The sequence below is a fragment of the Helicoverpa zea genome, chromosome 28 (assembly GCF_022581195.2).
Source record: "Helicoverpa zea isolate HzStark_Cry1AcR chromosome 28, ilHelZeax1.1, whole genome shotgun sequence".
Taxonomy (NCBI): Eukaryota; Metazoa; Arthropoda; class Insecta; order Lepidoptera; family Noctuidae; genus Helicoverpa; species Helicoverpa zea.
The window spans coordinates 1,491,100-1,502,990 of NC_061479.1; the positions used below are offsets into that span (position 1 = coordinate 1,491,100).

The 11,891-nt window shown below is 39.7% G+C and overlaps 1 protein-coding gene across 1 annotated transcript; it reads left to right on the forward strand.

The window, feature by feature from the left end:
• Positions 1 to 1,874: 1,874 nt before the first annotated feature.
• On the forward strand, positions 1,875 to 9,037 carry LOC124643811 (fatty acyl-CoA reductase wat-like). Its single transcript, XM_047182912.1, has 10 exons — positions 1,875 to 2,001; positions 2,820 to 2,910; positions 3,075 to 3,197; positions 3,482 to 3,606; positions 3,861 to 4,019; positions 4,290 to 4,399; positions 6,730 to 6,797; positions 7,197 to 7,395; positions 7,788 to 7,968; positions 8,595 to 9,037. Exons 1-10 carry the CDS (start codon positions 1,877 to 1,879, stop codon positions 8,965 to 8,967), a joined length of 1,554 nt encoding a protein of 517 aa, XP_047038868.1. The 5' UTR covers positions 1,875 to 1,876; the 3' UTR covers positions 8,968 to 9,037.
• The last annotated feature ends 2,854 nt before the right edge of the window (positions 9,038 to 11,891 follow it).

The window sequence follows — 11,891 nt, forward strand, 5'->3', positions numbered from 1 at the left end:
GTTTTGCATTAACAAAAGCGTGGATTAAGAATTAATTTTCGACTGCCCGACATTTGCTAAACAAACACAACAACAACAGACAAACTACCTTTGACCAAAGATGCATTTTTATCCTCAATCAAATTAAGCCATAAGTCAGGAAAAAGGGATGCTGACAGCTGCAACTTTATTATTGAAGTGCCAGCAAGCGTCCGGAGAGCCCTAGTCTATATAAACTGGACCTCATGCCCGGTACGAGATTTCACCCTTGTGACTCGGTGCTTCAAGTGTCAGCAGTATGGTCATGCATACAAGACTTGCAAGTCCATCACCTCTACTTGTAGCCACTGTGGTGCAGAAGGACACACGACTCAAGAGTGCTCTTCGAAGGAACAATCACCGAAATGTGCAACCTGCAAGCGCTACAATAAACCGCACAACCATAAGACAGGAGATTTGGATTGCCCTGCTAGGAAAGCCGCTGAATACAGGTACATTAACTCGGTGGATTATGAAGGCGCCTGAGAGCGCCACGCGTTAGATTTTATCAATTTTACACAATACATAATTGTATGTTTTTACTTAGAGATAGTTTCTTTACTGATTTTTTTTTATAGCCACTTTTATACGCCAATTGTAATAAATCAAAATTACCTAGAGATAATCGGAACATTTAGTTTTAAATTAGTATGTAAGCATTATAATAAATATGTGTAATAATAACACTGTGTTTGTCACATTGACCTAGTTTTTAGTTACTACAGCAATTTATTGTTAATTCGCTATAAATATTATAATAAGCACTTTTACGCCCGAGACACAGGTTTTTACCTAGTTCGGGCAAATTATATATCAGCACTTTTTAGAATTAAGCAAATATTGTAAAAATTATGTACAAAGTGAAGTAATAAACAATTTATTTATTATTATTTATTATTATATTTATTTATTCATAACATACGTACGATAGGACGTCATTCAGTGAGAAACAAATGTATCATGCGCATTATAAATAGTTAAATAGTAGTAAAAGTAACAAACAATTGGGTTTTCAGTTCTATTCATAAGTTTTGTAAGGACCGAGAGCTAGCGACTGACAGACGTTGGTTGAATTGTAAGGGTTATGTGTACGCACCATTTTACAGTGGGTTTGAACGGTAGATAACTACGAAGTTAGACCATCAGTTGATTTTGAAGAAATATAAATAAAGAGAAAATATAAATAAAGAAATATAATACCTAATCTAATCCAAAAACTCTTTTTTGACATTCTTAACCCCCTTTATATAAAACACTAGCTTCTACTACATAGGTTGCACCTGCGTCCTGTGGGAACTACTGCCCGTACCGGGACATACGATATCAATCGTCAAACTGTGTAGAAGCATGTCGGTCATATACACACTGTAATATGAATGCACATTTTCAGCCTTTATAAAATAATGAACGTCTAGAAGTCTCTGGCTCTTCGCCTATAAAAACATATTGTAATCGTGCCTTAATTACATCAATGAGCTAATTACTTACTAGTACAATAAACATCAAAACAAACAATGTCATAAATTAACCGAATGCGTCAATTGCTTCAAACCTTGAATAAAAATTCCGCTTGTTGCTGAAATAATCAAATAATACCTGAAACGCCTTCCCTTCACCATTTCCTATGGGTTTTTGCTGGGAAGAAGAAGTGGCGCAATAAACTCCCCAGCAATACAAATCTGCCTGTTAGGTTTGAAGAAAGTTAAATACAAAATTAAATTATCATTTCTATCCAAAAAAACACAATATCAAAAGTCATAATTTTTCTACAGATTTCAGAATATTGGAATACAACATGGGGACCAACGAAGAAATAGATCCAGCCCAGGCATTAGAACATAAACTGTTCAGTCGTAATATGGCTATAGATGAAATCACTGCACGCGGAGACTCGGCCGTGCAGCAGTTCTACTGCGGCGCCACCGTGTTCGTGACAGGCGGCTCCGGCTTCCTCGGCAAGCAGCTCGTAGAGAAACTCTTCAGGTGAGGGATATTTGTCAGGCCGTGGAGACTCGGCCGTGCAGCAGTTCTACTGCGGCGCCACCGTGTTCGTGACAGGCGGCTCCGGCTTCCTCGGCAAGCAGCTCGTAGAGAAACTTTTCAGGTGAGGGATATTTGTCAGGCCGTGGAGACTCGGCCGTGCAGCAGTTCTACTGCGGCGCCACCGTGTTCGTGACAGGCGGCTCCGGCTTCCTCGGCAAGCAGCTCGTAGAGAAACTCTTCAGGTGAGGGATATTTGTCAGGCCGTGGAGACTCGGCCGTGCAGCAGTTCTACTGCGGCGCCACCGTGTTCGTGACAGGCGGCTCCGGCTTCCTCGGCAAGCAGCTCGTAGAGAAACTTTTCAGGTGAGGGATATTTGTCAGGCCGTGGAGACTCGGCCGTGCAGCAGTTCTACTGCGGTGCCACCGTGTTCGTGACAGGCGGATCCGGCTTCCTCGGCAAGCAGCTCGTAGAGAAACTCTTCAGGTGAGGGATATTTGTCAGGCCGTGGAGACTCGGCCATGCAGCAGTTCTACTGCGGCACCACCGTGTTCGTGACAGGCGGCTCCGGCTTCCTCGGCAAGTAGCTCTTAGAGAAACTCTTTAGGTGAGGGATATTTGTCAGGCCGTGGAGACTCGGCCGTGCAGCAGTTCTACTGCGGCGCCACCGTGTTCGTGACAGGCGGCTCCGGCTTCCTCGGCAAGCAGCTCGTAGAGAAACTCTTCAGGTTCGGAATCTAGCTCGACAGAGCTGTAAAAGGTCCTCTGAATTTGATTAGCAAAAAGGCACAAATTAAAGATTTATTCAATTTTTTTTCAGGGCCACAAAAGTAGCAAAAGTCTTTATTCTGTTGAGACCAAAGAAAGGAAAACAGATGTTAGAGAGACTTCAGGAAATGTTACAGGACCCCGTGAGTAGTCTTTATATACTGTTACTGTTAACTGTATTCACTATTCACTCGATAAGTGGAAGAAGTGGTATTAATGACACACGTTGTTCAAAATATGTAGGATGCTGGACAGAGCTTATAAGGTCATGATCGTCTTTTAAATATGAGTATTCATTCATTTCCAGGTTTTCGATATTCTTCGGGACACACAGCCAGACTTCATTGACAAATTAGTACCAATAGCTGGTGATGTCGCTGACATGAGACTGGGTATCAGCGATAAAGACTGGGACACTATTACAGAGGAGGTAAGCTAGTCAGAAGGCCATCAAAAAACTTCCACTTCCATTTGCAATTTTTCCATATTTCTTTGCTCGTGTCCCATATCTTAATCTGCCAAGTCTTATCTCAACTATGTTTGGAGTTTGGAGTCTGGCCGGGTGCAGCTGTGTACCAGTGTGTCATTCACCCATGGAGCGACTGCCTATCTGGCCTTCTCAACCCAGTTACTATTTATCAGGCTTACTAGCTGCTGACTACCCCCTTATATATAGATTGATTATACATATGCCATTTCTATTTCTTTATTTAGACGGAAATCATAATGCATATGGCTGCGACCACGAGGTTTGATGAGCCACTCCGAGTTGCCACATTAATCAACGTGCGAGGAGCAAGGGAGGCACTACTCCTCGGGAAAGCCTGCAAGAAGCTCAAGTAAGTGAAAAGTACAAATTGTTATGAACTGCGTTTCAAATCTTTTTTCTATGTATAGAAAAATTAATACCACCTTTCACCCAAGAACGGCTTCACTTATCCAAACCAAATTCTATTAGCTGTTTATAAACATCTCCACCACGGTTCGATTCGGTGGAGTCTTGCTTGCCCAAATATTCTATTATAATATGTAGCTCTACTTCTTTGTTCATTTGGTGTATAGGCAGTCTTATATTGTTTCTCTTCACTCCCAGGTCATATGTCCACGTTTCAACGGCGTACGCGCATGCATGCGACTTTCGTATCAACGGTGACGTGTTAGAAGATTTCTACAAAAGTCCAGTTGACCCTGAAGCTCTCATCAAGATAGCTGAAACTACTGATGAGGACAGAATTAACAAATTTTCTGATAAGTAAGTTAAGTCAAACATCGTTTTGACCCAATTGCTAACCTCACTTGTTCATGGAACACCTCGCAAAAAATCGGATGAAGATACTATTGGTGTTATAACCAACACGCCACTTCTCTCACATGAGAGAATAGTGCAACTGTGTCTGCGCGAACGCTTGTGGACCATAATATGTCCTGCGCAGCTGGCTTATCTCATTAGAGAACAGGCGACAGTCAATAAAGACACACTGTACATATAATTCTTTACAAGTATGTCTAAACTTTGTTTCAGTTTGATAACAAATTGGCCGAACACGTATTCGTTTGCTAAAGCCGTCGCCGAAGAGACAGTCAAGACGTTGGGCGAGGATATGCCTCTCTGCATTGTGAGGCCGGCTATAGGTAGGTTGCTAACATTATTAAAGGATAATCTAGACACACGGCAGTGTGTCCGCCAAGTTCGAGCAAAAAAAGCGACACACCGGCCGTGGGTTATATTACACGAACCATTTCGGGCCAAATTCGACCCCCCTATAACTCAAAATCTATTTTATTTACGCATATCAAAGGACGATGGGCGTTTTGGTACCCTATCCAACAGTGTTGATTCTAGTACCATTGCGTAGGTCTTGGCAAGGGAAAAAATGTTTACTATGACGACTAGTCCCAAATCCTTGTCCATTTCGCGTGACATCGACTAATAGAATGTGTAATGTTCATAAATCATCAACGTAGATGTCGTTCTTAAATCCAACTGTATTGAATAAAAACTGGTAAAGTAACAAAAAAACAGGAATTTGGCCTTCTTAGAATGTTTGCCTGCCGATTGCTATAAAAAAAGACTGCAAACCTTTGCAGTTCACGCAGAACTAGCTTATGTATTTGATGAAAGTCTTTCAGTATTTACAATCAATCAAGGTTGAAAAGTCAGGAGACGATGTTAACATAGTACATATTACGACTTAATCTTGTTCCTCAAAAGGTACTGAGATAATGATGAATTTCTTCTTAAAAAAAAAGATGAATAGAAATGTTTTGAACTTTTGTCAAATCAGATGACGATTGTATTTCCGTAGCATGACTCCGTAAACTATTACAACCTTTAGATTATAATAAAGTGTATCTCAAACAATGTAAGATGTCTATTAACTGAGGTTAAAATTATTACACTGACGACATATGCCTCTTAATGAATTTTGCATATATGGATGACATACTTGTTTCTATGACGATTCAATTTTTATCGTTACTCGGATCGGACAGCTATTTGAGGCAAGCCCCATAGTTTTTATTATTCTTCACGTAAATACCTTTCTAATGATATATCATACGTTACTGTTGGAGCGGGTACCAAATCTCATACAAAGTGCCCATTGTCCTTTCTAGTATCTGTTGAGACCCCCTCACTTATCTAAAATACAAAATTTCATTAATATATCTTTTGTAGGTCTTGAGATATTGACGTCAGAAAATCGCTATTTTTACTATACACTCACTGACTGACTGACTGACTCACTCATCAAAAACCTAGACCACTTCCAATGGTCGTATTGACTTGAAATTTGGCATGGAGATAGGTCTTTATGTCAAGGTAAAGGAAAAAATCTGAAAATGGCCAAGTGTGAGTCAGTATCAAAATAATGAAGGTGTTTTATACCCGGTGTAAATTTATACCCCTAAGGAACTAAATTTATCTATATTTATATAATATATCTTCGAATGGTCGTACCGATCTGAAATTCGTATAAATTTTTGTATTTAGTCAAAGTAAAGTAAAAATCTGAAAACGGCTAAGTGTGAGTCACCTTCGAAAATAACGAATGTGTAACTTTGATCCACGAACATAATATATGATAACATGTCATGTCAGTCAGTTGGTAAATCTAGTCCATTTAGTTAATCTAGTTCATTTCTTTGTAAGAAGCATAGTGCATATTCAAAAATCTGAAAGATAGTATAAATGAGACATTTCCTTAACTAACTTAATCATAAGAAAAAAATAAAATAAACAACCTTACAAAAATAAATGAAATCCCACCCAAAACAAAAATGTGAAAGGCTGCCAAGTTCGATAATATGGGAATGCTTCGCCTATAAAAGAAGTGAGATCTGAATAAGTACCAAGTACCATATACATACCTCAGTTAAAAATAGTTCCTTTAAAGATGTTACTTGGCAAGTTTTAATAGAAAATTATATACTTGATTCATTGCGTTTAGTAGGTTTATAACAAGGTGTGTGAAAACTTGCCAAATAACATCATTAAAAAGTAACTATTTTTAACTGAGGTATGTATATGGTACTTGGTACTTATTCAGATCTCACTTCTTTTATAGGCGAAGCATTCCCATATTATCGAACTTGGCAGCCTTTCACATTTTTGTTTTGGGTGGGATTATAACGATACCCAAACCATACCCAACCATGTACTTGCCAAACGTTGGTCAAAGCAGCGATTAAAAAAACTGGACTTATAGTTAAAAGGTTATGTTTCAATTGCATTGCACACCCCTAAATAAGTGTGCAATGCAATTGAAACATCATGACCAAACCTCATAATCTCAAAAACCATCAAATTGGCTAAATCCCACCATACTACTTACTCTCTCATGAACATTTTTGAAATGTCCTCCAAATTGCGAACACATGCTAGCAGTGGACTCGAAGCATCGCCTACTTGTTTGTTCTGTTAAATAACAAAGCTGATAATGATGATGATAATATATTTTCAGTGGTACCTTCTAAACGAGAGCCGAGACCAGGCTGGGTGGATATATCAAACGTATACGGTGCCAGTGGGGTGAGTATCAAACTTTCATTTTTCACTTGTACAGATTATGAAAAACTTTCATTGGCCTTCGTAACTTAAGAACTTAGGCTTCCCACAGTAAACGCGAACCATCCCCATCTTGAGCAGCTCGTATCCATCCACTGCCCGCCACTATCTTCAAATCATCGGACCACCGTGGAGCAGGACTTCCTACACTACATTAGCCCAACGTGGTTCCTTCTTTAACTGCAGATTGCAATAAACGGTCCATCCATTGTTTTTGGATTAGAGATCTCAAAATTCAATCACCAATCACAATATATGTATAGACAGACTGCTCTGCTCCATCATCCATCCGCCTGCAAACATGGTTCTTCATCATATTACCTTCGATAGAAAATTAATCTCTTACAATTCTTTTTATTTCAGACGGTGCTAGGTTCCTGCATGGGTCTCATGCATGCCCTCTACTCGGATAACGTGACCCAAGTAGGTCTGATTCCTGTGGATTATGTAAATAACACAATTATAACTTCCGCCTATGAGACTGCCAAGAGAACAGCTGATGGAGACAACAGCATTAAGATTTATACCATTACTGGGTCTACGAGGAATCCTGCAGTATGGGGTGAGATTTTTTTTCTTTATATTTTGAGCTGTGTTAGGCTTCCATGAAGTATGTTTTCTTTTACATAAAGCGACTTATCTGACCTTCTCAACCTAAGTAGATGATACCCCTCGGGTAACCATGAGAATGGTTGGCAAAGTTGCTGTATTTTGAGTTTCAAGGATGTAAGCAATGAATTACCGTCGGGTCAGTTTAACATAGGTACCAGGGATGATTTCCTTGAAACACATGGGTATTTGGCAAAAATCTATCTGGACACCATTATCTTGAATGAATACTTGCAGAACTTTAATAAATAGCACTATTTTATCCTTTCACATCCCCGCCTGCGTAGATTCAAACGGATTTCTCTTATATTTGATGTTTGTTAACAAGTAAATTATTTGTTACAGGCAACTTACATAAAATTATTTCCACCGATGTCCGAAAAATTATGTCTCCAGCTGCCGTGTTCTACGGATTTGCGTGGCAGACAACTAATCCTACCATATTCTGGATATATTCCTGGCTTCTACATCTGATACCTGCCTACGTTGTCGATGCCGTCTGCTTCGCTATTGGAAAGGAGAGGAGGTGAGGAGCTTCTATTATTTATGGTCCTAAAATCGATAGTATCGACTATGGACTGGCATTCATGGTCAAACGATCTAACCTGTTCCTTTTGAAAATCAACGGGAGAGACCTGTGTTCAGTGGCAGTGAACGTCTTAAAGATGAGACGTCGTCCTATGAAGTTCTTACTATCTCAGGCCTTTGAGGTAATTTACTGTGGATGCAGGGGAAAAGAGTGTCAGACTAGAACAGACTTAACTACCTATGTTTCTATTGGATCTCGGGTCGTGTCTAGGTATCAGTGCCTCTCTTTAATGGGATCTTTAGACACCATTACAGAGACCACATCATCTGCCTAGCCTTACCCCAACTATGTTAAGCTTGACTGCCTGTCTGACCTGGTGCAGTTAAGCACCAGACTTTTACGAGAAGCGTCTGCCTATCTGAGTTCCTCAACCCAGTTACCTGGGCAACCTGATACCCCTTGGTAAAACTATGTCATTACAGTGACCCTGAAATACAAAGATTATAATTAACATAAGGAGGAATAAAAGTTGACGAGGCCCTTAGTCTCAGGTCCACTAAGGATGGTGATTCTAATATTATTTTTTTCCCATTTATTAACATAATGGTTTTCCTTCTTTTTAGATTTGTAAAACTGTATAAGAAAATGTACAAACTACAAGTAGTATTATCTTACTTCACCTGCTTCCAATGGCGGTTTATCGACGAGAATACTGCTAAACTCTTCGATAGTTTATCGGAAGCCGACAAAGCTATCTTTGAATTTGATGTCAAAAAGATCGATTGGGGAGAATACATGATGACTTGGTATTTAGGTATAAGGAAATATGTTATCAAAGATGGTTTGCAAGGTACAGCGAAGGGAGTAAGAAATCAAGAGGTTTTTAAGTACCTCTTATGTATTATAGGGCCTCTGTATATCTATTCTTTATATAAAGTACTGTATTTTGCTCTGTTAGTGTTATTTTATACTGTAAGATATGCAGTGGCGGATTAACGTATAAGCACTACAAGCACGTGCTTGGGGCCCCTGTTCTCCAGGGGCCTCCATCCTCTGCTGGCGTTTCATTTTAAACCTACATTTTATCGAGATTCATGCATAATATGTCCAAAATCACAAGGCGCGAGCAGTTCGGGAGTGACCCTTCATACGCCTCTAAACTTGATTGGTCGCAGTACTGTTGATTGTTGTACGATCGCAGTGAATTTTTTTTCAATTGTGCAGTTGTTATACAATTTTTTTTCGACCTCTACTCATCGTTGGGCAGTTTTAAAAGAATTAATAGGCAACGATAGCGTTCAGAAGTCGCTATCGGACACTCGTTGGGAAGCTCACGCTGTAACTACGAGTGCAATATAACAATCATATCCAAAAATTTTGGATGCTTTAGATCAGTGGTTCTTAACCGGTGGTCCGGGGACCACTGGTGGTCCCTGGAGGCATTCCAAGTGGTCCGCGAAGCTTTGCTTCGCGACGTTGTTATCGATCTTACGTATATATCCATCTTACTTGTCCAACAGAAAAAAAATAAGGTTTGAAATGTAGCCCTTTTACGTAATTTTGGTTCTGAGTCTTAAAAAATAATAAAAATTTCCCGCTCGCTTCGCTCGCGTATTTAGAAACCATTTGTCATCAAATAAAAAGTTAAGTATGTTTGGGCTACATTGTACGTAATTTTGGTTCTGAGTCTTAAAAATAATTAAAATTTCGCGCTCGCTTCGCTCGCGCATTTGCAACTACATGGGCGTCACAATCGCTTCGCTCGGTCAATTTTTTCTACCTTCCATTCCATTCTTTCCATTTCCATTTAAGCAATAGAGGGTCTACACAGGCTCTGTGCTTAGGGCCTCGGATACTCTTAATCCGCCACTGAAGATATGTATTATCAATAAAACTGTTTTGATGTACGTGGTGTGTGTTTATTTATAACTTCGATATGTATGTAACTATGTAATGGAATCAAAGGAAATTGAGCTTACTTGTATCGCTAATATTGGATTAAAAATTGCGAGCAAAAGATGGACCGAGCATGTATCCTACGTCTGAAACAATTTTTTGGCCAAATCTATGCAGTTTTTGACGGCGAAAAAAATATATATTAATCTTGAACATATTTCTGAGAACCCTGTTAATTTCAAACCAGGTTACCGAAAAGTTTTCTCGATACAAATAAATTGTAAACTTACCTCTTAAAATGATCTTCCAACAAAAATATCTTATCAACTTATTACTTATCAACGTACATTGAAAAAATTTATAACATTAACGAGTCCATATGCAAATACAGAACTTGGTTAATATTTATATTTGATTATTCATATTGAATCGTTATTTGATAAAAACCTTTTTATTTGGTTCAACAAACCCTTGCATAACAAGGTTGAGGAGGTCAGATAAGCAGTCGCTCTTTGTGGCACACCGGTACTCAGCGGCACCCGGTTAGACTGGAAGCCGACCCCAATATAGTTGGGGAAAGGCTCGGGAGATGATAAAACTCTTGCTAGCCTGATTTCGAATTATCATATTTAATTTTCTGATAAATCACACAAGCAAGTATTGGCTATGTGCGCGACGGGTAGCGTTTACAACATTTGCGGAAGCTGTCAAATAATAACAATGTAAACATTATAATTTTCTTTGCCAAGCCTTTGTAAAACCAAAGATTAAAATAGTAGCAGGCCTGGCTACTTCTGGCATTCAAAGGTCGCCAAGCAGGAGTGGCCATGGCGTCTCGACAGTCAATTGTTTACGTCGTTGCTGAAGAAATCGCACGCTGACTGGCGACCACACTGGCGACTGAGCGAGCGAGGTGCACTGTACCTACCGTGTACATTATAGTGGCATCCGTGGCATCGTCGCCAGGCTGCCAGAGTATCCAGAAGCCACGTAGAGAACTGTAGCTCATGGCCACGCTTCCAATTTGGTGACGTTGCCAAACATTACTTGTATGGTACCTAACTCATTTGGCTTATTAACTGCTTGGTTACATAGCCGGCGACGTCGCCATTGGCGTCCTAATGAGGCAGAGCTCTAATTAGGAGTATTCGCAATTCCGCACACTCAGACTTTTTAGTCGACCGGCCGTTCGATGGAACATTTGATAAGTACGAAGATGTATGGGAGTGCGCACATAACAATGATTGAATTTAAGGCCGCTCAGATCAAAGAAAAGCCGGTAAAAGATCCGGGGCTGCCGGTTGTTCGAAAGAGTTACCGCGGTGTTGAGTCAGTAAGAGTCTGACACTCCCTCACCGCTGCTAATTCACAGCGGGAGTGGTTATTTTATGATTTTTGACGTCGTTAAAAAAAAGGCCGGTAAACGATCGACAAAAGAAATGAATTCAAAAAAATATTTTTTCCGACCTTAGGGCGAACTGTCCGTCGACTATAGTCTGTAGTGTGCGAATAGGCTTATAGTAGTAGCACAGTGTTTAAGAGGCCGAATGCACCCAAAACACTCTAAAGAGAGAGAAGCCTGTTGACGCGACGTTCGTAACTTTCGAAACACATGCACATATAGATCAATAGCTTTAAAATGAGTTGAGTAATCAAAAATAAAAATTAACCAAGTATTTACATGGACTCGGTAATGTTACAAATTTTATCAATGTACGTTGATACGTAATACAGATATTTTTTTTAAGATCATTTTAGAGGTAAGTTTTTTGGCCGTCAAAAACTGTATATATTTGGCCAAAAAATTGTTTGAGACAAGCCAATTTCGGCATCCAGCCCCTTAATGGAAAATTATAAATCACTAGCCGTTTACCCGCGGTTTCAACCGCGTCCAGTGGGAGCTACTGCCCGTACAGGGATAAAATATGGCCTATTTTACTCGCAGATAATATAGCTTTCTAATAGTGAAAGAATATTTAAAATGGGTCCAGTAATTTTTGAGTTTATCCATTACAACCAAACAA

Bases quoted from the DNA above. Each gene is read 5' to 3' on its own strand.
- LOC124643811 (XM_047182912.1), top strand. From the start codon at position 1,877: ATGGCTATAGATGAAATCACTGCACGCGGAGACTCGGCCGTGCAGCAG. The intron at 2,002-2,819 runs GTGAGGGATATT...ATTTTTTTTCAG, and splicing joins CTCGTAGAGAAACTCTTCAG to GGCCACAAAAGTAGCAAAAG. The intron at 4,400-6,729 runs GTAGGTTGCTAA...ATATATTTTCAG, and splicing joins CATTGTGAGGCCGGCTATAG to TGGTACCTTCTAAACGAGAG.